The sequence below is a fragment of the Anabrus simplex genome, chromosome 1 (genome assembly GCF_040414725.1).
Source record: "Anabrus simplex isolate iqAnaSimp1 chromosome 1, ASM4041472v1, whole genome shotgun sequence".
NCBI classification, from domain to species: domain Eukaryota; kingdom Metazoa; phylum Arthropoda; class Insecta; order Orthoptera; family Tettigoniidae; genus Anabrus; species Anabrus simplex.
The window spans coordinates 92,555,574-92,583,203 of record NC_090265.1 but is presented as its reverse complement, the minus strand read 5'-3'; the positions used below and the strand labels follow the sequence as shown (position 1 = coordinate 92,583,203).

The window sequence follows — 27,630 nt, the reverse complement described above, 5'->3', positions numbered from 1 at the left end:
AGAAATGTGCAGTTTCTTTCATAATCGAACACCTCCAAACGTAGTTTCTATCAAGAACGGACATGACCGTTTCAGCCAATCAGATTGCTACAAGTGACTTCAAACTGTCATGGCGACCATTTGTGTTTACATTGTCTTGTCAATGCGTGCTTGGAAGTTTAATGTCCATGCTTTTTTCAGCGTTTTACGTATAGTATAAGTATTTGGGAAAATGTTTTCCTTTCATATGGAAGACAATGTTTCAGAGTGTCCAGCTGAACCTGCATGTGTATAATAAACTAACAAGAACTGGAGATCTCGTAAAACTAGAGAAGGTTGAAAGAAGAATTTTGAGAAAAATACTGGGAGCTAAACAAAATATTAATGCAGAATACAGGTTAAGACCATACAGAGAGATGTATTTGAAAATTGAAGAACTAACTGACGTAATGAGGAAAAGAAGACTACAATTTTTTGGACACGTTTACAGAATGGATGACAACAGACTAACCAAGCGCATCTTCAACCTTCTGAATAGCTACGAATCTAAACCCACATGGTTCATTGAAATTGAGAAAGACATGAAAAATGCTGGAATCAAAACCAATATAAACAAAAACAGAACACTTTTTAGAGATTCAGTTCAAAATTCAGCATTTCAGGAGTGGAAGAAACCAACAACTAGAAGAAAGTGGACTCAAGAGGAGAAGGAACGACACTCTTGAAGGATGAAGGAAATTTGGAAGCAAAGGAAATCGAACACAATGAAAAGTAACCAAAGTTTATTCATCGTACCCTCCATATGGGTTATTCAAAAGAAGAAGAAGGTAGAGAAGTGGAATTGCAAGTAAAGGAAGCTTACATTCAGCTTTTTAATACCAGGTTAAATTTAGGGTTTTCTTTTCCAGGCCCAGATGAGTGCACTACATGCTTGGAACTAGAGAAATGTATTAAGTTTGAAAAGAATGAAGAGGAAAGATCAACCTTAGTTTTAAAGAGAACTGTCCACAAAAAATAAGCAGAGAATTTTATCGACATCTGAAGGAAAAAGAGAGGGGCTGTTTTTTAATGTCCTACGAACCTTGTTTTGCCAAAATTAAGTGATCAGTCGGCTTATTATTCCAGACAACTCTACTGTTACAATCTGTCTGTCTGTCTGTAACAGGCACATCTCAAAGCAAACTGCGCCCTGGCAATGTGTCTGTTTATACACTGACTGACAGAGCAAATGCAACACCAAGAAGGAGTGGTTCGAAAGGGATGAAAGTTGGGGAAAAAACAGAGACGGCACAGACGAATAATTGATGTTTATTTCAAACTGATATGCAGGTTACACAATGTGCACGGCATCGACTCAGTAGGATGTAGGACCACCGCGAGCGGCGATTCACGCAGAAACACATCGAGGTACAGAGTCAATAAGAGTGCGGATGGTGTCCTGAGGGATGGTTCTCCATTCTCTGTCAACCATTTGCCACAGTTGGTCGTCCGTACGAGGCTGGGGCAGAGTTTGCAAACGGCGTCCAATGAGATCCCACACGTGTTCGATTGGTGAGAGATCCGGAGAGTACGCTGGCCACGGAAGCATCTGTACACCTCGTAGAGCCTGTTGGGAGATGCGAGCAGTGTGTGGGCGGGCATTATCCTGCTGAAACAGAGCATTGGGCAGCCCCTGAAGGTACGGGAGTGCCACCGGCCGCAGCACATGCTGCACGTAGCGGTGGGCATTTAACGTGTCTTGAATACGCACTAGAGGTGACGTGGAATCATACGCAATAGCGCCCCAAACCATGATGCCGCGTTGTCTAGCGGTAGGGCGCTCCACAGTTACTGCCGGATTTGACCTTTCTCCACGCCGACGCCACACTCGTCTGCGGTGACTATCACTGACAGGACAGAAGCGTGACTCATCGGAGAACACGACGTTCCGCCATTCCCTCATCCAAGTCGCTCTAGCCCGGCACCATGCCAGGCGTGCACGTCTATGCTGTGGAGTCAATGGTAGTCTTCTGAGCGGACGCCGGGAGTGCAGGCCTCCTTCAACCAATCGACGGGAAATTGTTCTGGTCGATATTGGAACAGCCAGGGTGTCTTGCACATGCTGAAGAATGGCGGTTGACGTGGCGTGCGGGGCTGCCACCGCTTGGCGGCGGATGCGCCGATCCTCGCTTGCTGACGTCACTCGGGCTGCGCCTGGACCCCTCGCACGTGCCACATGTCCCTGCGCCAACCATCTTCGCCACAGGTGCTGCACCGTGGACACATCCCTATGGGTATCGGCTGCGATTTGACGAAGCGACCAACCTGCCCTTCTCAGCCCGATCACCATACCCCTCGTAAAGTCGTCTGTCTGCTGGAAATGCCTCCGTTGATGGCGGCCTGGCATTCTTAGCTATACACGTGTCCTGTGGCACACGACAACACGTTCTACAATGACTGTCGGCTGAGAAATCACGGTACGAAGTGGGCCATTCGCCAACGCCGTGTCCCATTTATCGTTCGCTACGTGCGCAGCACAGCGGCGCATTTCACATCATGAGCATACCTCAGTGACGTCAGTCTACCCTGCAATTGGCATAAAGTTCTGACCACTCCTTCTTGGTGTTGCATTTGCTCTGTCAGTCAGTGTATGTGGCTGGAGAATGAGGCAAAGAAATTAGAACTGGTATTTCCAATTATTGGACACTCATATTTGCCCTCAGATAGGATTTTTCGACTCATTGAGAAATGCCTGAAGAAGATGACAACCATAATACGTCCAGATGAATATCATGAGGTCTTCAAAAGGTGCAGTACAGTGAAACTGTTTGGACAAACCTGGGAACCACTGAATTGGAAAGAATAAGCAGAGATTTATCTGAAATTTGCAAATCAACTTCATTTCAAGATTTCACAGTGTAAAAATACTGTGCTCAAATGCACGAAAAGAGGCAATTTTGTAGTTAAAGGTGAGGTAGGCTATTATTTGAACACAGGCATTGAGCGCAAGATCACAAAGGCAGGAGGGTAAGTCTAATGTTAACGAATTCCTTACATATTGACATTCGTGTGAATGTAAACCCACAGAAACAGATGTTGGCAAGTTACGAGGTAAGGGCTTCGGAAAAGAGTGGAAATTAAATACCTCTCTTAAGTGGCATGTCGAAGTCATTAATAAGAACAATTGTAGTGAAAATGAACAAGCTGTTAATGATTATGAATGCGATTGTTTTTAAGACCCCTGTGATGAACTAGAGGTCATTTGCCCAGAAATACAGTGAAGCAAGAACTGAAGTGAATGTTGAAGTTGTTAACACAGTGTAAGAATAACCTTATTTATTTCATATTTTCATTACATTTCTTTTAAAATAGAAGTTTACTTTCCTGTCATCCTACAACTTTGATAGCAAATATTGAGATAGTTTGTTTCAAAAGTGGACAATTAAATAGATGTTTTTGTCAAAAATGGACTAAAGCCAATCTTAGTTTCAAAAATGGACATCGTCATATTTGAACGTGTTTTATATTGCCTTAGAATGAAATTCGTATGTGTCGACTATGGTTGTCTCGTTCATAGGGCTGGCAATATGAGGAAACAAAAATGTGGCTCTACTGAAAAATTAACAAAAAGGCTTTTGTCCATGTTTGATACTAAGCACGTCAATTACAACCCTCAAATTAATAGGCACATTCAGAGTTTAGTATACTCTAATTCCCTATAATACTGGTTACTTATGCATTTTTTCTCCAGGATATTATAAAGAAAGACTACATGTACCACTGGCATGAGTAATATGTTTCAAAGATAAAAATTGTTAGCAGTAAATATTTTGTGAAAATTAATTTCCTTATATCTGAGAACTTACAAAATGAGGTTTATCACTATTCCCCCCCCCGAGGTCTTCAATTATTCTCAAGTCCTGTCACAGTCGCTACTGTCGTAATCACAAAGATGCACACAGGAGATGCTGTCCATTGTGTACACTGTTTTATTTACGAACTAGCTGATGTACCCGTGCTTCGCTTCTGGATTCTCAGAAAGACTGACTTCGTGGTTTTCCTAACTGAAGTCAACACAGGTCATCACAAAAACGTCAGTGGGAATGTAGCAATTAAAAGCAATGTTATCACATAAAATACTCGATCAAATGAAAAACTGCACATTTTCTCACGTTTAACGAACAGTACTATGGTTACAAGTTACTATTCTCATTTTGGTTCCGTATTGAAGATGACGTATTGAACCCTTGACTTACCATTCCATCGTTGGTCGGCCACAGCTGCTGCAGTAGAGCAATATCGAACTCTTAAATCTTGGGGTCGTAGCAGGAATGATTCGGTCACGATCTTAACCAAACGATGGGGTTCAGAGGAGAGCCTAACTACTTGAAATGAGGAGCAAATATGTGCTTACTAACTTTTATTGAATCAATTAACTGTACCAAAAAAAAACTTATTGATATAAAGTCCTTGATCAAGAAAAAAAATTATTTAATGTTTCAAACACAGTCACCTTGCATGGCGTTAGTTTTATTAGTTACAGTATCGAAGAATTTTCTTCTGAGAAAAGTAGAAATATCACAGATTAGTGGACAGTGAAAACTAGAAAAATAGAAAGTAACCTGAAAATCGGGCACCTATTGATCCAAACGATAACTGAGAATTAACCCACACGATCCGTGGAAAATCTGACCTTCAACAAATAGAGTTGCTGATTTACTCTTAATTAAAAAATCACTTGAAAAATATTACAAAACCAACTTTCAGGTTATAAACAGTTACGTTACGCTTAATAAAATTATAAGTCCGTATGGTAAAATAAAATAAAAATGTAGGAATTCTTTCCTGTACAACAACGATGACTACCATTACAGATCCATCTACTTTTTTTTTTAATTTATTTATAATTTTCTCCAGATCTACAGTAAGAATACCTATTTGATCCGTTAAAGAGAAAATAACAATGTCCAGCCTAAGCCAAAATTCACACTCTATGAACTATAAAAAAATATATATATATCACACTCCATGTGCTGTACAGAAAAAGAAAAGAAAATAATGTACGGAGTGAACAAAAATGAGTAGAACAATATTTCTGTTGTTTTCCCAGAATCACACTCTATGAACTGTAAAAAAATAAAAAAAATAAAAAATAAAAAAAATATCACACTCTGTGTGCTGTACAGAAAAAGAAAAGAAAATAATGTACGGAATGAACAAAAATGAATATAACAATATTTCTATTGTTTTCCAGAATATGCAATTTAAGCTGTATTATGTATGTCACAGACCTTCGTGCCCCTGCTGAGTAAACATCTACTTATTGTTTGTCTCAACACACTACCTATAAAGTTATTAATCGACCATACTCAACTACGTGTTATAAATGAAAGAACGACAAAAGTTGAAAATAAAATATATTCCCGGCTGACAAATCACACCTGCATTCGTAACTCAAGTCTCACATAAGTAAACTAAGTGTCAACACACACACTAGCAAAGCAATCGGACATCAGAACGACAAAACAATTACGTCCATAAATAAAATAAAATACTGAAGTTCAATGAACCCAAACACGCATGGCGAGCTGCAGTAATATTCAAATCACTGTTAGCTCTGTACCCAATATTGGACAACCCTCACGTTCATGCCACTAGTGGTTCCATAAACTTAGGTAAACACCTTCCAGCTGGTAAGGGCTATGCGCAAAACATGGCCTCAATATTACTTAGCTAACACTCTTCACATTGCATACACTACTGCAGACACTACCATCACTCAAGTCACTTCGAAAAAACACCTAACCTAAGACTTGTGTGTATACAGCCGACACCCTAAACCTATCGTCGGACCTACCTAATGTATACACATCCTAACACTAACCTCTATGTACATACACACACCTTCCTAAACCTATCGTTGAGCATGAACTGGGACGTTTCATCATCAGTATACTCCTAGGATAACGTGTGACGTCCTAAATCTACTGTCGAGCAGAAACTGGGTTGTCTACGCCTACTGTAGAATGTCAGGCGAAATCGTAACTTCAAATACACTCTTTTTAGTCATAATAAAGTCAATTATAAAAACAACCGTTTTTCGAGATCTGGTATGTACAGACTAACTTGCGCTCAGTGTGGATTTAGTTATGTTGATCAAACTGGGCGCAGCTTCTATACGAGATATATGGAGCATTATCGTTTGCACATCTAACCACTGTGCTGACCCGAGACCTGAGTTCATTCTTGCCGAGATAACTGTGACAACAGTTAAAGCCCTAATAGGAGTTTTTTATCAGCCACCACGGGTAGGTCACCTCTCAGACATTGAAGACATCCTGCAGAGAATATCACCTGCTTATGAACATATTTTAATATTTGGAGACTTCAATACTAATTTACTGGAATAGGCTGGAGATACAAAGCAACTCTTAAGTATTTTCCAGACGTGTGACATGACAATACTTCCACTAAAACCGACTAATCATACCTCATCTTCACATACACTAATTGACTTAATGGTCACTAATAACCCACAGAAAATAGTATCACATGGACAAATTCCTACCCCTAGCATATCGTCACATGACTTAATATACTTATCTTACTCGCTCAAAGTACTGAAGTATAAGTCCAGATACATCACATTCAGGGACATTAAACATATAAACTTAGATCATCTGAGAGTTGACGCCTTGAATAGTCCTTGGGATGACGTAAAAAATATAAACGGTATCAATAAGAAAGTTGAAACTTTAAGTTCACTTATACTTGGTCTCCTTGATAAACATGCACCTAAGCGTACGGCCAAAGTCTTCCGACCTCCTTCTCCATGGCTGACTGATGACATTAAACAAATGATGTCTCACCGCAATGCGTTACACCGGCTCTACAGGCGCACACACTCTTCCAGAGCGCTTGAACAGTATCGGACACTTCGGAATAGAATTAAAGTAATAATTCGAAATAAGAAATTTTCTTTTTAAAATCACCTGGCTGGAAATTTAAATGTGTCAAACACTTGGAAACAACTTCGTTCCATTGGAATTGGGAAAGCTTTGCCCCAGCCATGTAATCCAGACATCTCTGTGGAGAGATTGAATGCTCATTTTTCTGAAGTAAAAATTAAACCGGAAATACACACAATATCACAGACTATAAAATCTCTTCTGAACCAGCCACCACCAAATAGGCCATTCTTTGAATTTCGCGAAGTCACAGAGATTGATGTGAAACGCGAGGTATTATCAATCACATCTGCTGTAGGACCTGATGAAATACCCATACTCATAATACAACACATTATTGACATTATTCTTCCTGCCATTACTCATATATACAACACGTGCCTCACAAGTGGCCTCTTTCCAAAAATGTGGAAAAATGCCATTATAAATCCTGTTCCCAAAACTTCCTCACGTGTACTTATAACAGATTATCGACCTGTTTGTATACTTTCATCTCTCTCCAAGCCTCTTGAACGCATAGTACACGTGCAATTAACCGACTATTTAAATAAATACAAACTACTTGACCCTTTACAATCGGGTTTCAAAAAGTGACACAGTACGGCCACTGCCCTGCTGAAAGTTACAGACGACATGAGACGCGCTATGGACGAAAGGCAGGTGACGTTACTTACACTTCTTGATTTTAGCAGTGCTTTTGACACAGTAAATATAGACGTACTGGTTGCTAAATTGAAATCGCTTCACCTTGGACAGACAGCTCTAGAATTATTTCTCTCATATCTTACGGAACGAAAACAACATGTAATCATTCAGAATAGGTCATCCGAATGGGTAATGAAATTTTCAGGAGTACCACAAGGCTCTGTACTTGGACCACTTCTCTTTGTTATCTATATTAACGATATATCGACACGGCTAAGACACTGTAAATACCACTTGTATGCTGACGATCTACAGATCTATTATCATTCCAAAATTTCAGACATCAATCAAGCAATAGGTTATATGAACTCTGACTTAAATAATATCTGTGCATACGCTCATAAATACTGTATTTTAATTAATCCATCAAAATCTAAAGCTATTATTGTTGGGCAGACGAAACAAATCAGTGTGGCAAAAAACAAAAACATTCCTCGACTAACTTTATCTGGTAAAATTATTCCGTACGAAAACTCGGTAAGAAATCTTGGTGTAATTATACACGAGAATCTTAACTGGGGAGAGCACATTACAAATATCTGTAGAAAAGTGTACGCGTCCCTTCACCCACTAAAATATCATCAAAATATGCTGCCAGTAAACATGAGAATTAGGCTTGTAAATACTCTTATCCTCCCTATATTTTCCTACTGTGACGTAGTACTAATTGATGCCACGAGAGAATAACTAAACCGATTACAACGTGCTATGAACTCGTGTATTAGATTTATCTTTTCCTTACGCTATGATGTTCATGTTACCCCTTATTATCGACAACTTTCCCGTCTAAAATTTGAACAATGTAGAAACCTCCACGTGGCAGTATTAATCTTTCGAGTATTAGAAGAGAATATCCCATACTACTTATCTTCACAACTCAATTTCCTATCCTCTTTCCACCAGCATAACACACGCTCTGGCAGTACACTTGCTATCCCTCTCAGCAGGTCAGCAGCATTTAGCCGTTCCTTTGTTGCAAATGGAGCTAGAATATGGAATTCTCTCCCCCACAACATTAGAGCCATAAAATCCTTAAATTCCTTCAAGTTGTCTTGCCGTGAGCATCTCCTCGATGTGTGCCGCCAGGCTGAATGAATCTGGTAGAGTGAATGTGTGTATGAATGTACGTTTACTGTGCTTATGGTATTTAGTGTCAATCAACTTTTAATTTGTAACGATAGTTTTAAGACATGACTAAGAATATTTATAGAGTTTATGTTATTTTGTTTCATATTTTGTTTCTAGTTTGTAATGGTAGTTTTAAGATAAGATTATGAATATTGCTCTCAGATGTACAATGTTAATGTAGTGTGGTTAAGTGTAAGAGAGGACCATGAGTCCTCACTTCGCCACTACAAATAAAGGCAAATATAATACAATGCCTTCAAACATAACAAATATTCAGCGATGAGCTGACATATGAGTGAAACAGGACACCAGTTTACATCAATTGATAAGGATCTCCCTATTCTAAGATGCATAGGCAAAGGAAAACTTATGAATGAATTAGAAAGTCTTTACATATTTTTAGACCAAGCCTATAACAAAGACCATAATCTTAATGATGCCACGGAGGCAAAAACTCCTTTATATGAGCTAACACCAAAGTTATTAGGTATTGTGAATTCGAAACATAATACAATCCCGCAGACTTTTAGAACTTTTTCCATCCTGCTCCTAACAGCCCTCTAACAACACCACCTGCGCGCAAGGATCCACCTCCCCTTTCCCCCCCCTCCGTGTCCTTCACCGCCTCAGCCACACCAGTGCAATACTAGAAGTAGAAAGGTCAGTCAAGCTAGCGTTGCTGGAACAGCATGACCTACTTAACACGCACCATACGAGTAAGTACCGCTTTAGGTGTTTTTGACGTACCTACAGGAAGTCTCGTGCACAGTAATATTTAGCTAACTCACTTTAACATTTTGTTTCAGGTAAAACTCGATCATTTCTTCGAACAAATGTTTCAACGGGGTTAATAACACCCACTTGACCGTCTTTTGGATCCAGTTGATTACCGTACTAACATAACTAAACACTGACATCAACTAGCTTTGACACAACATTTTATCATTAGCAACGTCTCAACAAGAAGTCCCATTTTCTTTTCTACGACTTTCTGATAAATCAACCGTACATATTTTAATACATTTGATACGTTCATACTTCTATTTTAAATAACTGACATTGATTTTACTAGTGTTGGCTACTGAATGCATGATTCGAAGCAGTGTATCGATTCATTCAAGTGTCCGAGTGAATCGATTCACAGGAACGGCGAGCTCACGGCACACGAATCAGCTTACTCCCAGCGGACAGTGCAGTGGCGCACTCACTGGACGTTGACGGGGAGCCGAGCTTCCGCTGCAGCGAGACAGTGAATCATGGCACATCGAAAGAATCGTGAACGAGCGCGGCTCAGTGAGACACATGATACACACGGCTCCTTACCGGCTCACTGGACACGCGGAGAGCCGAGCTTCCGCTGCAGCAAGACATACAGTAAGCCGTGGCACACGGAAAGAATCGTGAACAAGCCAGCTCAGTGAGACACAAGATACGCACGGCTCCTTATCGGCTCACTGCAGCGAGACATACAGTGAGCCATGCTACACTGAAAGAATCGTATGCTATAACGGACTCTCGAGCTCAGCTCATTTGAAAATATTACCCATTTGCATTCACTGTCCTCTTCTTACAGGGAGGTTTAAATAATAGATGGATTTATTTGCAGTGTTAAAAAGGTATTCACAACATAATTCTGAAGTAGCTAGTAAGTAGGTAGGCTATTAGGTTAAACTATTTATTAGTTTAATGAATCTTAGTATTATAACTTAGTTGACATTTGACAATTAAACTCGACTCTAGCCTGCCCTATGACTATGAGTCATGCTCGTGACCACTCAAAAGTATCTGCTTTATATTGGGAAGAACGGCTCAGTATTTTCTCAGTTCATATATCACATCGTTGCACAAGACTTCAATCATATGTGGACAGACGCAATAACAGTATGTTGAATCAGAAAACCAGCGGGCTACTGTACATCTCGGGTAGCCTATACAAAATATGACGATTTAAAAAAATCCTCAGCTGATAGAAAAATACATATTTTTAAAAATGACTGAGCGAGTTGTCGTGCGGTTAATATCGCGTGGCTATGCGCTTGCATTCGGGGGATGGTGGGTTCGAATCCCACCGTCAGCAGCTGTTAAGATGGTTTTCCGTAGTTTCCCCATTTTCACACCAGGAAATGCTGGGACTGTACCTTAATTCAGGCCATGGCTGCTACCTTTCTAATCCTAACCTTTTCCACCCTGCGTCGCCGGAAACCTTCGATGTATTAGAGTAACTAGCATTTTTTCTAAGAAAGGAGTTCATAGTATGAAGACCAGATGGCAGCTGCAAGCACTGAATGCTGTTGCTGCTGTCTTACCAGCACATACTACACAGATGCAGTAGGAGCGGTGACCAATGAGCCGTGAATCGGATCACTGTATCGATTCAGTAACGTGAACGGAATCAAATGAATCGAATGTCCCATCACTAGATTTTACTATCTTGAACTAATGCTATGGGAATTGAGCAAACATCCCCCTTGGATGATTGTGCTTTTACACTCAAGGCCGTCACAGTCCTAATGATGTATTTGAAGAGGATCCATTTTGGTTTTAAACGCTCAAATATTCATGACTAACCATTATAATATTCAAAAACCGTAAATTCATAGTATTTTTAACATGCTTTCTGTGCAATATCCCTATTTTAGATGTTTAGTATAACATTTCATGAGATCATTGTTCAACATTTTACTCTATAGTTCATAAGATTAGAAAGATCCCATATCCATTAATTTTTAAGATTGATATAGGCTGATGATGCCTGTATAAAAAAATATAAAAAAAGAGGGGGTGAAACATGTACCTATGACTTTTATGTATTATGTATAAATTTTAACCACATGAAATAGTGAATTGTATTGTATTGTATTGAACAGGTGGATCTATAAATATGATAATAATATTTGTGATATACAGTACTACGGTGCCGATCTAACAGTCCAAATTTCCAGAACTGGAATGAGCAGGTCGCAGACAGCCATGAACACTTCTCTGCCATTATGCCGTTAAATATGCACACTTCTCATTCCAATCAGTGCCTCAGAGTAGGGATTGAATAGCTCGAATGCTATGATGAACCAGTTTGTGACGTACCAGTAGTATTGGGAAATTTATGAAACAAGAGGAATAGCATGCTAAAGAAAAAAGTTACCTAACTCCCCAGCTACTTCCCGTCAATATTTAGGCAGATTGTTACACTCGTATGACTGGGCGAGTTGGCCGTGTGGTTAGGGGCGCTGAGCTGTGAGCTTGCATCTGGGCGATACTGGATTCAAACCCCACTGTCGGCAGCCCTGAAGATGGTATGCCGTAGTTTCCCATTTTCACACCAGACAAATGCTGGGGATGTACCTTTAATTAAGTTCAAGGCCGCTTCCTTCACACTCATAGCCCTTTCCTATCCCATCGTCGCCATAAGACCTAATTGTGTCGGTGCGACGTAAGGCAAATTTTTAAAAAATACTCAGTACGCAGCAGTAATCCTATCTATCGGAGATGAGTGGCAACGGAAGACAAAGCACATCACAACAAACTGTGGTCAATGTAATGTTGTTGTTGATCAATTTTATGAGCTTTCTATATTGTAGGCCTTCACATTTAGTTTTCTTTTGACTCTGTGATATTAGGGCATCTTATGAAATTATTTATGAAGTAGACTGTAGTTCCTTATTCTCTGACTTTACATACCGATTTTCATTAAATCCTGTTTACCCATTTTCAAATTCATGAATATCTCTGATCATAGCCTGTATGGTAACAATGTATAAGACATAAATGATCAGAAATATAATACTACATAACTAAAAGTAAGTTATTTATTTATTTATTTATTTATTTATTTATTTATTTATTTATTTATTTATTTATTTATTTATTTATTTATTTATTTATTTATTTATTGACTTTAGCAGTGGCGAAGTTAGGGCTCGTGGCCCTCTCTTACACTTGGGAATTAAATTTTAGGGCTACCCCTAAACTACCATTTCATTCAGCGTGAATAAAATTATTTATGGTCTAGATTATAGCGACTTATTCCCCGACTTTGCGTACTGATTTTCATTAAGATAGGACCACTAATAACATAAATATTTGAGAATTCCATTGTAGGCCTTCCCCTAAACTATCATTTTTCTCAGCGTGAATACAATTATTTATAGGCTAGATTGTAGCTAGTTATTCCTCAACTTCCCCCTACCGATTATCATTAGGGTACGACCATTAATAAAAAATATTTGAGAATTACATTTTAGGCCTTCCCCTAAACTACCATTTCACTCAGCGTGAGTAAAATTATTTATGGCCTAGATTATTGCGACTTATTCCCCGACTTTGTATACTGATTTTCATTAAGATATGACCACTAATAACATAAATGTTTGATAATTAAATTTTAGGTCTTGCCTTGAACTACCATTTTAGTCAGAGTGAATAAATATATTTATAGCCTAGATTGTAGCGAATTATTATCCGACTTTCTATACCAATTTTAATTTAATTCCCTTCAGGCATTTTCTCGTGATGCATGTACATACATACAGACAGACTGTAATTACGGAAAAGTAAAAAGTGCATTTCCTTGTTACTGTGGGTACGACTGATACAGAAATACCATCCTTTTTAAATTCTGAGCAATGTACAGACAAAACTCTTATTTTATATAGCCTATATAGAGATTATATACCCGCTACACACACACACACACACACACACACACACACACACACACACACACACACACTAATGAACTGTTATCTTGAACAGAATACTGATACAAAGAAGACTGCCACATTAGCATGTCAACTAATTACCAACACAACTAAATCACAACATGAGTTCACACACTCTGCTAAAGACTTTCACTAATAAGTCTCACTAACAACTCCAACTCCCAAGACTCTCTCTTTATATACCTTGCCGGCCAGTCTTCTGGAAAAGTGTTACACAGCATGTTTTCTTGTATTTTCTCGAGTCTCCAATAGCCTATTTACAAATGAATAGAACATTCTATACAGCTCAAGTGACAAGATGCATTGTTCTGGACTATTACCCTGTGTTGCACAACATTACATTGGATTTACACATCATATTTACAGGTAATAATAAATTATATACTTAAAGTTACGTGTTCTTACATTAAATAAACTCTTATTAATATACATACTGCAGAGATATTGTGATATAACCTCGCATGTTTTGTTACACAAGACAGATCATACAACACACAAATAATACGACCATGATTTATACCAAATAAAGTCCATACATAACGCAAATAATAACAACACCTACCAATCGAGCCCAGTATTTTCACTGTTTACCCATGGGTTTAGATAATTGTTTCCAAGTTATACTAGACCATTAGACTTGCATCAATCTAACCTTATTGCACCGTATCCTGTCATAAATAGAGCTAAACTCAGGGTAAGAGCACGTGGTTACGTTTGGAAAAGGTAGGCGACAAAATAAGAATCTCAAAATATAATAAAGAGTATATGGACAGGAAATATGACTATATTAATTTTATAAGAACGCAGATTAAGGGCTATGATGGGTTTATTTGGCTAAAAACATAGATTTAATTCACACTAATAAAATAAACCGCCTGTTGACATTTCTTGATGGATGCAGTTTTTTTGTATCAGTCTCTCGTCACAGGTTAGAGCAAAGTGTAGCTTCCACCGAAGTCCCAGTCTCATCCATGGAAGCTGCTGGTGTGTGGGTGGTGCTGAGTAATGACATTCAGAGCACAACCAGTGCGTCTGAGGGTTATGAAAGGTGTTGCTCATAGGATCAGTCATGCTGCAGTAGCACCTTCTAGTCCAGTGAGGAAAGCAATGGCAAACTACCTCACTCCTCATCTTGCCTAGTACGCCTCTTTTGGGCTCTGCCATTGGTTTTTGCAGTTTCCCTATAACTGCATAGCGTTTGGTGGTGCTATTTGAGGATCCAACCAGCCTCCAGGCTGATGACCTAACAGCCACAGACAATAAAATAAATTGAATAATTAATTAAGTCGACCCCAAATCAGTCATAAAAATATGTGACACATACATCTTACGAGATAAAGTTGATACAAAAGTAATCGGGTAACGACCCGGAAATATTAACAAAACTTCATACGTGGGAAACTTGGATTTCGTTACATTTGAATGGTGTCATATAAATAATGCACAGTAGAGTTTTCCACCTATTCAATACTAACGAGGGAACACATACATGTGTTACACTCGGATTCAGTTGAAATTTGGTAGGAATATTCGTGGGAGGCAGTAGAATGCTAAGGTGAAAACTGCATGTGCCCAGCGCAAGTTTAAACACCAAAATTGAACAAATAAATAGTCGTAAAATTAGAAGTGCCACGGGAGTATCAGGGTGTGGCGGAGAGGTAGGGAGGAGCGAAGCAGCGGACGTGAACCAACCAGGCTGTAAAGAGCTGCGCCAGCAGCCAGGCAGCGTATAGTTAGCGCGTTCCCCGTAACTTCCCGATCAGATGTGCAAAACGTAACTATGAAAACAGCACATGAAACCAGTATACAAAGGACGATGTTTGAACAACGATGCCAATAAGGTTTGAAAAATTCACGCCCGAGTTCTTGTTACTCGTAATTTTTCAAACCTTATTGGCATCGTTGTTCAAACATCGTCCTTTGTACAATTGTTTCATGTGCTGTTTTCATATTTACGTTCTGCATGTCTGATCGGGAAGTTACGGGGAACGCGCTAACTATACGCTGCCTGGCTGCTGGCGCAGCTCGATGCAGCCCGGTTGATTCACGTCCGCTGCTTCGCTCCTCCATACCTCTCCGCCACACCACGATACTCCCGCAGGACTTCTTACTGTACGACTATTTCTTTGTTCAATTTTGGTGTTTAAACTTGCGCTGGGCACATGCAGTTTTCACCTTAACATTCTACTGCCTCCCACAAATATACTTACCAAATTTCAACCGAATCCGAGTGTAACACACGTATGTGTTCCCTCGTGAGTTGGAGGATGGTTGCCTAGTTGTACTTCCTCTTAAAACAATAATCACCACCACCTCGTAAGTTGTATTTACAGTATTTACATTACATGGGACTAGTTTCAACCCTACTCGGGGTCATCATCAGCCATATTAAAATATACACAATATTTGGCGAAATCCTAAAACATATTTTCTAGCAGTAAGAATCTTATGAATATATCATTTTACAATATGAAGTGTGGTTGAAATGTTGCAAATGAAAATGAAATATTACGTGTGATGTAGGTGAGTAATAATTAATACAAGTACATTATACATGCTAAGAAGTCTGGAACAAAAGTACAAATAAGGTGCTCTGTGTTGTTAAAATGTATAGACTCGTGGAATTCAGTAGGCCCTGGTGATACATAACGGTTGTGGACCGAGTGCTATGGCAATAAGACTGAACACAATGTAAACTGACACACATATAAAAATATACAAGTATGTACAATGTCTGAGTAACAAAATGTGTAGTTGATACTCTCTAGAAGAAGAGTTGACTATACACTGTATCAGCTTAAGCGGAGAATTGTAAATACAACTTAGTATTGAATAGGTGGAAAACTCTACTGTGCATTATTTATATGTTATCTCAGTTCAATACGGACCAACAATATGAAGTTCATAACCCTTAATTTGGATGGAGTGTCGACTTGGCTAAACCTCCTAAGTCCCTGCTCGTAGGCTCGATAGTTGAACTGTCTATTTGCTGCCTCAGTAATAAAATAATACACTCGTGTGTGATCTAACTTTACATATACTGTATACATTCCAAGAAAAATTGGACACAAAGAGAAATAAAACAACTAGTTCCGGGCCATCCCTTATCATCCCACCAAAATTCACTGCATACGCAAATGGACCGGTACAGAAACAGTCATCCCAACAATTAGCCATTGAGCTAAATCACATTAATCAGCGCAGGATAAAAATCATGACACAAACATATAAACACCGGACAATGAATTACGTAGACAATATACACACGAGAGAGTGAGAGAGAGAGAGAGAGAGCCTGCAGCATAAAAGCACATAAATATGTATACTTCATGATATAGTTATCGGGATTTACTTCCGATAAATATAGGTGTTGTGGAGTTGCATCTTAAACAAGGCACAACACAGCAGTCTCTCTCTCTCTCTCTCTCTCTCTCTCTCTCTCTCTCTCTCTCTCTCTCTCTCTCTCTCTCTCTACACGTGGGTAGGACGATAGCTATGACGCAAAAACTTCTAACTGACTGGCGAAAAAGGAATGTGAGATTCATGGAAGTTAGCAGTCTCGCCTCGTAAATACTTTCACTTGAAGGGCTCACAGCCTGTCAGTTGTCTCTAGCTACCTGCGCTGAGTCAGGTCTAAGCCGATATTCCGTCTCTAACACGAGACACTAAACCTCTCTTTCAAATAACAGCGCACAGCCACTGTTTTCATGCTGGCTATTTTACACACATCAATTTGCTCCCAGTGAATAATTACGGCTTCATGCCTTTCTCAAATACATGTGGCTCCATTAGCCATTCATGGGCAGCACTGGCCTCTCATCTAACATCTCCTTGGTTCGTCCCTTCACCTCTCTAATTCACGGGCAACACTGGCCTCTCATCTAACATCTCCTTGATTTGACCCAGCACATTTCAGAACTTGCCTTCCCTGCATATTTAATGATCCTATCTTGTTCAACATCAAATACCGCTCTACTGCACATCTCGTTATTGTATTTTAAAGTTCATGTTTCATGCATAGAAAATACTTCCTGCTCTACTGATGTTAATAATTACTTTGACCCAAAATGATGCAGAGGGCGTACAGTCTATTTAATGTATAAGGACTGTATCCAGATATCTCTATCAAATCAAAATGAACCCACAACAAAAGAAAGATAATAAAAACATACTCAAATTATCACAAATGAAAAACACACCTACATCTATCCTATCTTGTCCCTTCAATTCCATCTACCTAAATTATATGCATTTGTCATGGGCTAGAGCATGCATTAGCCCTGAACACATGTATGTTAATAAAACAAAACAAAGCAAGAGCCGCTCTGGCTGACATTTAACTGAAGACATTCTACTTGAAAAAATAATCTGACTAGTGTATTATTTCTACGTTCAGCATGCTAAAATGGACATAGGAAACTTAGCTTTCGTCAATACCTGTCATCAGCATCGTTCACATGACCACTATTGTCATAACGGCCTTAGCCCATCATGACGGCGATCTCCAGGGTTTGAACAGTCATCCTGTCAACTGCAGGTACTGCCATTGCTGTCCTTTTGATCCTGGAAACTCCTGCAATTTAGTTGAATTAGAACAAGTCTGCTTCACCGCTTAGTTGTGCTCGTGCACAGGATTCTACCCTTAATGCTTGGCTGCCATTGGCTACAGCCTGCGCACAAATGTTAGTTTGATCTGTACACCATTAATTTAAGGGATCAAAGCCCAGGCAGAATCTCCCCTTCTTAGTGGTACTTTCAATCATGGAACACATACGTAATGTTGCGATCTGCGACCCGAATGTTCATTGCTAATAACAGAATTCATAAAAACGCGTGAGTTCACTCACCGTTTAATGTTTAGCAATATTTAAATATGATGCCAGCCTACACCTTGGCGTCATCACGAATAAGAAAGTCAAGGTAGAGGTAACTATCTTTTAAAATACTTATAGCCGCTGAACGAATTAAACAGCTTGCACTACGCACATACAGTGTGCGGCTGAATTAACAGAATTAATAACACAAAGAGCTCGCTTCTAGCATGCGGCTGAGTTCAAAAACACATCAACTGACATTGAATAACATGCGACTGACAAAAGTTTCACGAGCACATCAAAATGACCGAGAGCCAAATGAGAGCGGTTCCCCTTCCACTGGACCATTTAAAGTCTCACTGTGATGCCATTACGATGGGGGTTCCCCATTAAATACTGGCGCTCCTCTTCCAACTGCCAAGAAAGTTCAAACGGCTTTATGTTAAAATGCATATTATAATCAGTTGAACACAACTAGTCATTATCATCATACTCAGGTAGATAGCTAATTCTATACTCAAATACTCAACAAGTCAAAACTGTGAAATTTGACCTATATCACACGTAATATTTCACTTCCATTTGCGACATTCTGAGCGCCATATCACCTTGCCTAATTCAACCACACTTCATATTGTAAATTATATATTCACAAGATTCTTATTGCTTAGAAACATGTTTTAGGATTTTGCCAAAATATTGTGTATATTTAATATGGCTGATGATGACCCCGAGTAGGGTTGAAACTAGTCCCATGTAATGTAAATAACATTGTAAATACAACTAAGTATTGAATAGGTGGAAAACTCCCCTGTTTATAATTTATAAATTTACCTTACCAGATGGCAGGGAAACATTACACTTTTGTTTGCCCAATGGCTGAGTTATTTAAACTAATTCTGTTTGATAAGCATCGAATATGTCACCAAAAAGCTTGTACATGCCAACATTGCTATACATGGAGCGCCTAATGGATTTGTTTCCTGCCCTTGAAATTTCCAACTACCTCAGGGAAGTTTGAACCCATGTTCTTGGGATCTGGACTTATTTCAAGTACAGTCTGGTTGTAAAAACTATATATTCACTTAAATATAGTACATGTTGTTTTATTGAGAAATATTTATGTACTGTTCTGGACAAGGATGTAAAATACCTGGAGTTTAATTTGATTTGAATATTGGGTATGGTTGTTCAGTAATCTAATCATTAGTTCAAATTCTGGACTTTACATGAGATTTTTGTGATGGATAGTACTCTTTAATGTGGCTTTTGATCACAAGATCAACATCCACATAAAACTGGATGCTTGCTTACTTGATCAGAAAGCAGAAATGAATGATAGAAAACTGAAGTTACAAATGAATGGAGATTACGTTGGAGAGATGTTTGTTCAATATTTTCCTTGTAACTGTTAATAGTAGTACTGAAATATATTTTTTTCAAACATATTGAGAAGTCCGGCAGATAAGATTAGCCATGTCATTATGCATAAATTTCTGCACTTACAGTAGGTGTGCTATCATTTTGTACTTGTAAGTATAGCAGCAATTGTAGTACCTACAAGGTATTGAATTACTCCAAGATGTGTTAAATTTTTCCTTCCTGCATATAATTCAATCCAACTGAAGTCGTAAGCTGTAGTCGCTTAAGTGCAGCCAGGATCCAGTATTCAGGAGATAGAGGGTTCAAACCCCACTGTCGGCAACTCTGAAGCTGGTTTTCCCGTGGTTTCCCATCTTCACACCAGGCAAATGCTGGGGCTGTACCTTAATTAAGGCCATGGCCGTTTCCTTCCCATTCCTAGCCCTTTCCCATCCCATCACAGCCATAGGACCCCTCTGTCTCGGTGTGACATCAAACAACTTGCAAAGAAATATATATATATAATTCAGTCTCACACGTGAGGAATATAATTTCTTACAGTTTAGCTAAATTTGTTTGTTTTTTGCTATTATACCCTTTCGTACATAATTCCATGTTCTTATCTTTCCAGGTTACTCAATATTCGTGGTATTTGGAGCATTACCTGAATGTGATGCTGACTCCTTACTACGACTAGTCCCAGCTGTGCAAACGGTGAAGCCACGTCTGATAACGTCTGCTGGACAGAAGTTAAGTAATACCACAGAGGAAGATAAGGACCTTCAGAAAGCATTAAGACTGAGTTTAACACAAGTAACTGAAGAGTTGCCATTAACTATAATGAACAATGTTGTAGATGAAGATGAGGAACTGCAGAAGGCTTTACGAATGAGCCTTGAGGCTGATGCACATCCAGCCTCTCGTGTTCATGAAGATGAAAGAGTGGATACTGAAATTCAGAAAGCGTTGAGGTTAAGCATTACTGCAAATAATTCACAGACTAGTTGTTCAAGTACTCGCACAATCAGTCCTGAAGATGAAGAAGCTCAGCTAGAAAAAGCATTGAGACTCAGTCTTCAGGATGAGGCTCAGATAGAATCTGATGACCGCCTTGAGTTAGAGAAAGCTATGAAGATGAGCCTTGAATGTAAGTTTTCTTTTTTAGATTTGTTATTTGATATTTGGACATTAATTTCTTGCATTAACATTACTATACGCTGTATTGTACAACCTGTCAAAATAGGAACTAATTAGAGTTCATGTTCTGTGAAAGATTGGAGGGGCAAAATTTTCACCTTCATTTGTTATTTTACTTGTGAAGCTTCCCTTCTTCTTCGGGGTTGAACTATGCACTTTACATACGATTTGCCAATGTTTCAAATACATTCCAGTATTCTTTGTCAAGGCGATTGAAATGCCCTACTCAGTTCAAGGTAATCAATCTCTCCAGTCATTAAAATTGTTGTGCCTCACCTTTAAATAGCCTCCCCCTCCATCCAGATGACGAAGGCCCATGTGGAGCCTTCTGGAACATATGGAACCTGTACGTCACACAGCAAGTAGCTGGGATTACAAGTGATAATTTTCATTTTGACCGTATTGAAATTCAATTATTAAATGTTAAACCTTAATTTATTGAAACCACCTGTTCAATACTGATTGAGTCTTTATGACTATAACAATGTCATTACATTAAGATTTGAGTATGGTACATGTTTCGCCTGGCATTGCAGGCATCATCAGCCATTAATTCTATCTCCAAGTCAGAGCTCTGAGTGGATGGTATTTTAGGATTAATCATAGTCAGTATTATTTATATAACAGTGCAAAGGAGTGATCAAGCCGTCCATGTTTTAAAGTTCTAATGTGACCTCTACTCTTGTTCACATTTAATGGAAATATATTGACTGTTAACTTTCATAATGTCGGTAATGAGAACGGCTTGATGCAATTGGGATTAAATCATCTGTACATTTTTACAACTTATTGGAGATTAACATGTGGTAGAACTATTCTTAAAAACTATTTTTACATAATTTACATAATATATACAAACTTATGGCACATTTTGGAACTGAACTGGTTGCTTGTCTTGAAGTTTCAAAGGGATGTCTTAATCATATCCTGTCAAATGGAGAAAATGCTGATACTGGGATGGCATTGTAGTCTATTGAAGTGATAGCATTTAAATATTCTTTTTATATTTGTAGGACATTGAAACATGCCCAGCTTATATGTTTTTTTGGGGAGGTCTAAATATTCTATAGATCAGCATCACTTCTTACAAGAATGAGCATCAATATTTAGGTGCCTTATAGTGGAATGGCAAGAATGCTGTTAGAGAGTTTAATCAAGATTTGTTAGATAACGGATTAATACATGACCGTATAAACTTGTTGTATGTTGTTTTGTTGTGGAGCTTTTTTGAGGTTATTCAGTGTAAGGTTGAAGAGCAGTTCACTGGATTCTGGATGTAGTGTGTGGCTGGTGGGTGTGTTGAAGTCCTTTAGACGTTAGGAGGAGGTCCTGTTGTGTTGCTTGTGTGAGGTGGGGTTGAAAAACTGTAAGATAAGAAGACCATGCCACCAACAGTGCTCAGATTATTCCTCAGTGCCGTATTTCTCTATGAATAAGATTCTTATCAAGATTTTAACATGTTCATAAAGTTTATCATACCAAAGCACAACTTTACAGAAATTGCCTCAACTCGTGTACCTAAACAATACAAGACTATTACGCTTCCAACGCATAGGAATCCTTAGATATTTTATATGAACTATTTTAAATGTGTCATTATACAGATTTTACCTAGCCCGTTCGGTCACTATGTACATTATAATGCACATCGATATTACGGTATCCGTTTAGGAAATATTTGATGCAGTGCGACCGTTGAGTCACAATGTACGTTGAGATGTACATCTTCTGTGTCACTTCTGAGTAACTTGGCCTGACATCTGGTGGTTTTACCGGCAAAATACCAGGAATTGCTCCACTGCGTAGTTACTGTTTATGACGTCAGCAAACAGTGTGTTATCTGAAGGCAAATTTCTGCTATAATATGTGAGCATTGAGGTTCATACAACATTATATTCTAAAGAAAATAGAATAATATGCTAGGAAATATGAAATAAACTGCAGATAATTAGTTTATTTCACTCTGAGATTTTTATAAAGTGGGATGTACATTCTAATGTACATTGTGCCTCAAAGATTGGCTTGTACCAACAGCTGGTTCGAATAAAAAAGGAATGGCAAAGTACTAGGTGTACCAGGAAAGAACGTTCTGAATCTGGTTCACTTCAGGCAACACATCGGTGAATCCTTGATCCTCTCTCAAAAAGTGCGGCCTAAAAAGAGGGGCCGTCCAAGTGCCAATGCAGAACATGATGTACCAGAAGTGAAGAGACACAAGCAGACTGAGCAGCATCCAATAAACGAAGTACGTTTGGATCAAATTAACCACATGCCAGGGTTTCATGACAAAAAATTTGCATCAAGATGCAAGGCTTCAGAACGCAACAACAGAACGCATTTCTTAAGCCTAAAATGTCAAGTTCACCTTTGCATGAAGAGGGAACGCAAGTGCTTCCAGAGTTATCATACTCCATAAATCTGTAGAGGAAGAAAGTTTTTCATTCTTCAGGCACTGTTTCGGTGCTATTGACTAGTGTCCCCAGTAAACTACAAGGCAATTCTAGGCGCTGAATTGTCAAAACCAAACTTTTGCGTTACTTCTTGGCCGTTTTCTTTTGTGGTAGATTTTTAGTAATGTTATTTTGGTATATTCTTATTTATAATCTTTGGTATATTGTTTTGGAACTTATTTTATGACCAATTTACATACTGTTTACTTGGATAGATTGAAAAACGGTATAAATAATATTAACTGTGTCTTGTACTCTGCAACCTTTGAGTCACAATGTATATTAAAATGCACATTAAAAATCTCGAAAACTGTTCGACGTAGGTGTTCCAAGCTAAGATATAATTAATCACAAGGTTTCATTTAGCAAGTGTACCAAATTTTAGAATTTTTGGCCGACTAGAAAAAATTCATGACTGAAAGGGCTAGTATGTGTGTATTGTTGCTATATGTGAATTTATTCTCTTGCTTGGTTTTACATAAGGCTGATGATGACATTGAAAACATGTCAAAACTGGTACCTTTATAATAATAAAAATGTTGTAATATAATTTATTTGTAACAGCTTTGTATGTATTGAAAAGGTGGATTCCATTATATTAAATTACTTTTGTGAAAAGTAGACTCACTAAGAGGTAGACAATGGATGCTGCAGTCCGATCCTTAAACATGAACTGTTGGAATTCTGGCAACAATTTTAAACAATTTAATGTGATTTTGCGAGACCTGCGTATGGTTATTAGTGTGTATTGCTCCAGGTTCACCTTCTTATTTCAATTTCAGTGTCCGTCACACACATTTCTTAATTACTGCTGTAATTCCAATTTGCCAAAAGTCTTGACTCTTAAATGCTGTTCCAAAGTGTATGTCATCTTAGTTCATTCAGATATTCCACACAAGCCTTTTACCATCCCAAAAGTGTTGATGATCATCCTTATGTCAAAAATGTTGAAAACCTGATATGTTTCAAAATTTTTAATCACAATATTTTGTAGAAATATATGTTCTTTAATGAAATTATACCTTCATTTTACCTAAACTCTGCCGGAACACATCAACCACAGAGCTCATGGTCGATTTTACTCTGTTTAACCACACTGTTAATCTCTTTCCTTTAAATACCACATTCTGTCAAATAACATTCTGCCATGTTTGGTCCCATAACTTGGAAAATCTCCATATACTGTCACATTCCCTTCTTGCCTGGTTTAAATTTTTTAACAGAGTGGATAAATTTCATTAATCAACTACTGGTTCATAACGTGTTCTCTCACATATAATCTCGAGTCCATTCATTGATCCATCATTTTAACATTATTCATTCGTTAACTCTTCACACTGCTTTAGTATTGTTGCTCTGTCTCCACCTCATTGATAACTGTCATCAGTTGTTTTTTTTATATTTGCATATTCTTGACAGCATGCTGTGCAGTCTTCCTTCCACCGCTCATCTTCTGGTGACGTCATTTCCTCTTCGTCTTCCCTCTGACAGTCTTGTAATATGTTAATTTAATTTCCATTCATGCCCATTTGGTAATACTGTTTTAGATTAGAAGCATTGAAAATAGATGTATTTGCTTTGTCCATGCTTTGTATTTTGTAAGCATTGTTATCCAGTCGTTTCATAATTTTATATTGTCAGGTGTAAAAGTGAGGAAATTTATAGAGTAATATTTGGCGATGAATCAGAACTCGCTGGTTTCTTCACAAGCACAAAGTCTTCAGCATGCATCAGCTTACAAAATCACTTGTGCCCTATTCGTCTCATGCATTGTCGTAACATACAAAAGCTAATATTATGCTGATGTAGGCTAATGACTAAAATATATTAATGTATAAAATTCGGTTTATCAATACCTCGAATAATAACAAATAAGCCTACCTTTTCACAAGTACAGCAGCCCGTTCAATACTTTCTTCTAACATAGGGTGACTCTGAATGACAGGGGTAAGAGTTGAAATGGATGACACTCGGTATATTTCCTGTTGACTTATGTCCTCTGATATGATAGGGATTACATTAGTTTACATCCAGTGGCAGTTTGTATAATGTGTGGCAAAATTTTGCAATTTCCTACATGACTCTTTGAGTTTGGTTGGCTTCATGTTGTCTTATGGAATTAAATTGATGTTGGTTACACAGACTTTGCATGGTTATTCGGAATTCTGCAGGTGTGAACCGGGCTTCATGATCTGTCAGCATGTTCTTGGGTTTTCTCATGTTTGGTATGACATAGTTCTCTAAGTTTCTAATTATTAATCTAGAATTAGCTCCACATACAGGTTGTAGTAATACAAATTTAGACATTACAAGCAAGTGGCTGCACAGTTTGGCTCATATAGCTTTCCCCTTGCATTCGGGAGATAGAGGGTTTGAACATCTTTGTCGTTAGCCCTAAAGATGGTTTTCCTTGGTTTTCCATTTTCACACCAGATAAGTGCTGAGGCTGTACCTTATTTAAGGCTGCGTTTGCTTTCTTCTATTTCTAGCCCATTCCTATCTGTGTTGGTGCGATGTAAAACGAATTGTACTTTAGACATTATGTCAATAATTACCAATATGGAACAATTCCTTAACTTTCTTTTGGGTAGTGGACCATACAAATCTGAAGCATATAATTCTCATGATTTTGTCAGCAACAAGGGAATAGGTTGTTGTTGCATTAGCAAGGGATTATGCTCCACTCTCTGACGAACATTACATGTTCGAATCAAGTTTCTATTTGTTATTGTAAGTCCTTTGTAAGTTCTTTATTATTTCTTCCATTATCTGTGTAATAATTCAATACTGAGTAAGTTGACTATGTGGTTTGAGTCACATAGCTGCGGGCTTGCACTGGGGAGATAGTAGGTTCTAATCCCACCGCCGGCAACCCTGAAGATGGTTTTCTGTTGTTCCCATTTTTAAATAATGTACCTTAATTAATGTCATGGCCATTACTTCCCATTCCTAGCCCTTTCCCATCCTTGTCACCAAAGCTTTTATATGTTAGTGTGATGTTAAATCACTAGATTTTAAAAAACATAACATTAATGTAAAATTGAAATTCATTTTTCAATTTTACTTATCTCTTTTCCATTTTGCCTCTGTGGCTCAGGTGGCAGCGTGCCCGGCTGTCAACGCTGGCTTCATGGTTGAAATCCTGGTCACTCCATGTGAGATTTGTGCTGGGCAAAGCAGAGGCAGGACAGTTTTTTCTCCATGTTCTCCAGTTTCCCTGTCATCTGTCAGTCATTAATCATTGCCCCAGAGGAGTGCCAAAGGCATCGGCAGCCAGCGCAATTCTTATCCTCACTGCTAGATGGAGGCTTCATTCATTACATTCCTGACCCATTAAAAGTTAGAAACTTCATTATGTTCCATATTGAACTGGGATTACAGTAAACTGAAAATGTTAAGGATCCGCCTTTTCAGTACAATGAAAGTTTGACGTGTGTTAGATCACATGTTTATACATGTGTTTTATATTGTTTTTTGATTAGTTATGATTTGCTCAATTGATTCCTTGGCTGGTGATGACGCGCAATGAGTGTCGAAACTAGTACAAATCTTGTATGAACATGTGATCTAACTCACCCAGTCGAATGACTGGAAACAGGCTGTGGAATTTCATTTTTCTTTCCCATTTGTATGCTTTTCTTGTTTCTTTTCAGTCTGACCAGTAGGTTTGCCACTTCCATATTTTTATTGCATAAAACATATTGATTTCCCTTATCATCTTTTCTTACAAACCCCTATCTACCACCAAATTATCCTTTTCATTTCCCTTTATATCTACATTTTGGTCCTTATTTTTATATTACTTCTTTTACAAAATTCCACTGTTGTTCTCTTGCTGTTACCATTCATTACATTCAGCTAGGATCGAACCTGCCAAGTTGGGGTTAGAAGGCCAGCACCTCAACCGTCTGAGCCACTTTGCCCAGCTGAGAGACATATAGAAGGCTCTTTAATCAAAGAGGCCTCATCTCATCATACTCGAGAGAACTGACCATTTCATTTGTGGTAGTTTGATGGGCCCTGAATCAGTTTCCACCTTTTAGTGCACTGAATCCTACACTTGTAGACTCCAAATCCTGTACAGATGTCTCTTAGAAACGATTTGCTAGATAAATAAATTGATAATTTTCTATTTGAGTCTCTTGAAAGACATATTTTTCCAAAGGAAAATTTGATATTTTTTGTTTGGTTTCACATCCGCCCTTTGCCTTTAAGGCCTGTCTTAAAGATCATTTTACTAGAGATATCAATATGATCTATAGAATTAGCATGATTTTCTTGGGGAAAAAACACAGTTCCCCATTCACTAATTTTATACTGTGCAATTTTT

At 38.4% G+C, this 27,630-nt stretch overlaps 1 protein-coding gene across 1 annotated transcript in view; it reads left to right on the top strand.

Moving 5' to 3' along the window:
• The window catches only part of LOC136884329 (ataxin-3), a 141,845-nt gene that overhangs the window by 112,999 nt on the left and 1,216 nt on the right, over positions 1-27,630 (top strand). The window contains exon 5 of the mRNA XM_067156431.2: positions 20,285-20,800. Within this exon, the coding sequence (XP_067012532.2) occupies positions 20,285-20,800 (516 nt within the window). The remainder of the gene's footprint in view (positions 1-20,284; positions 20,801-27,630) is intronic.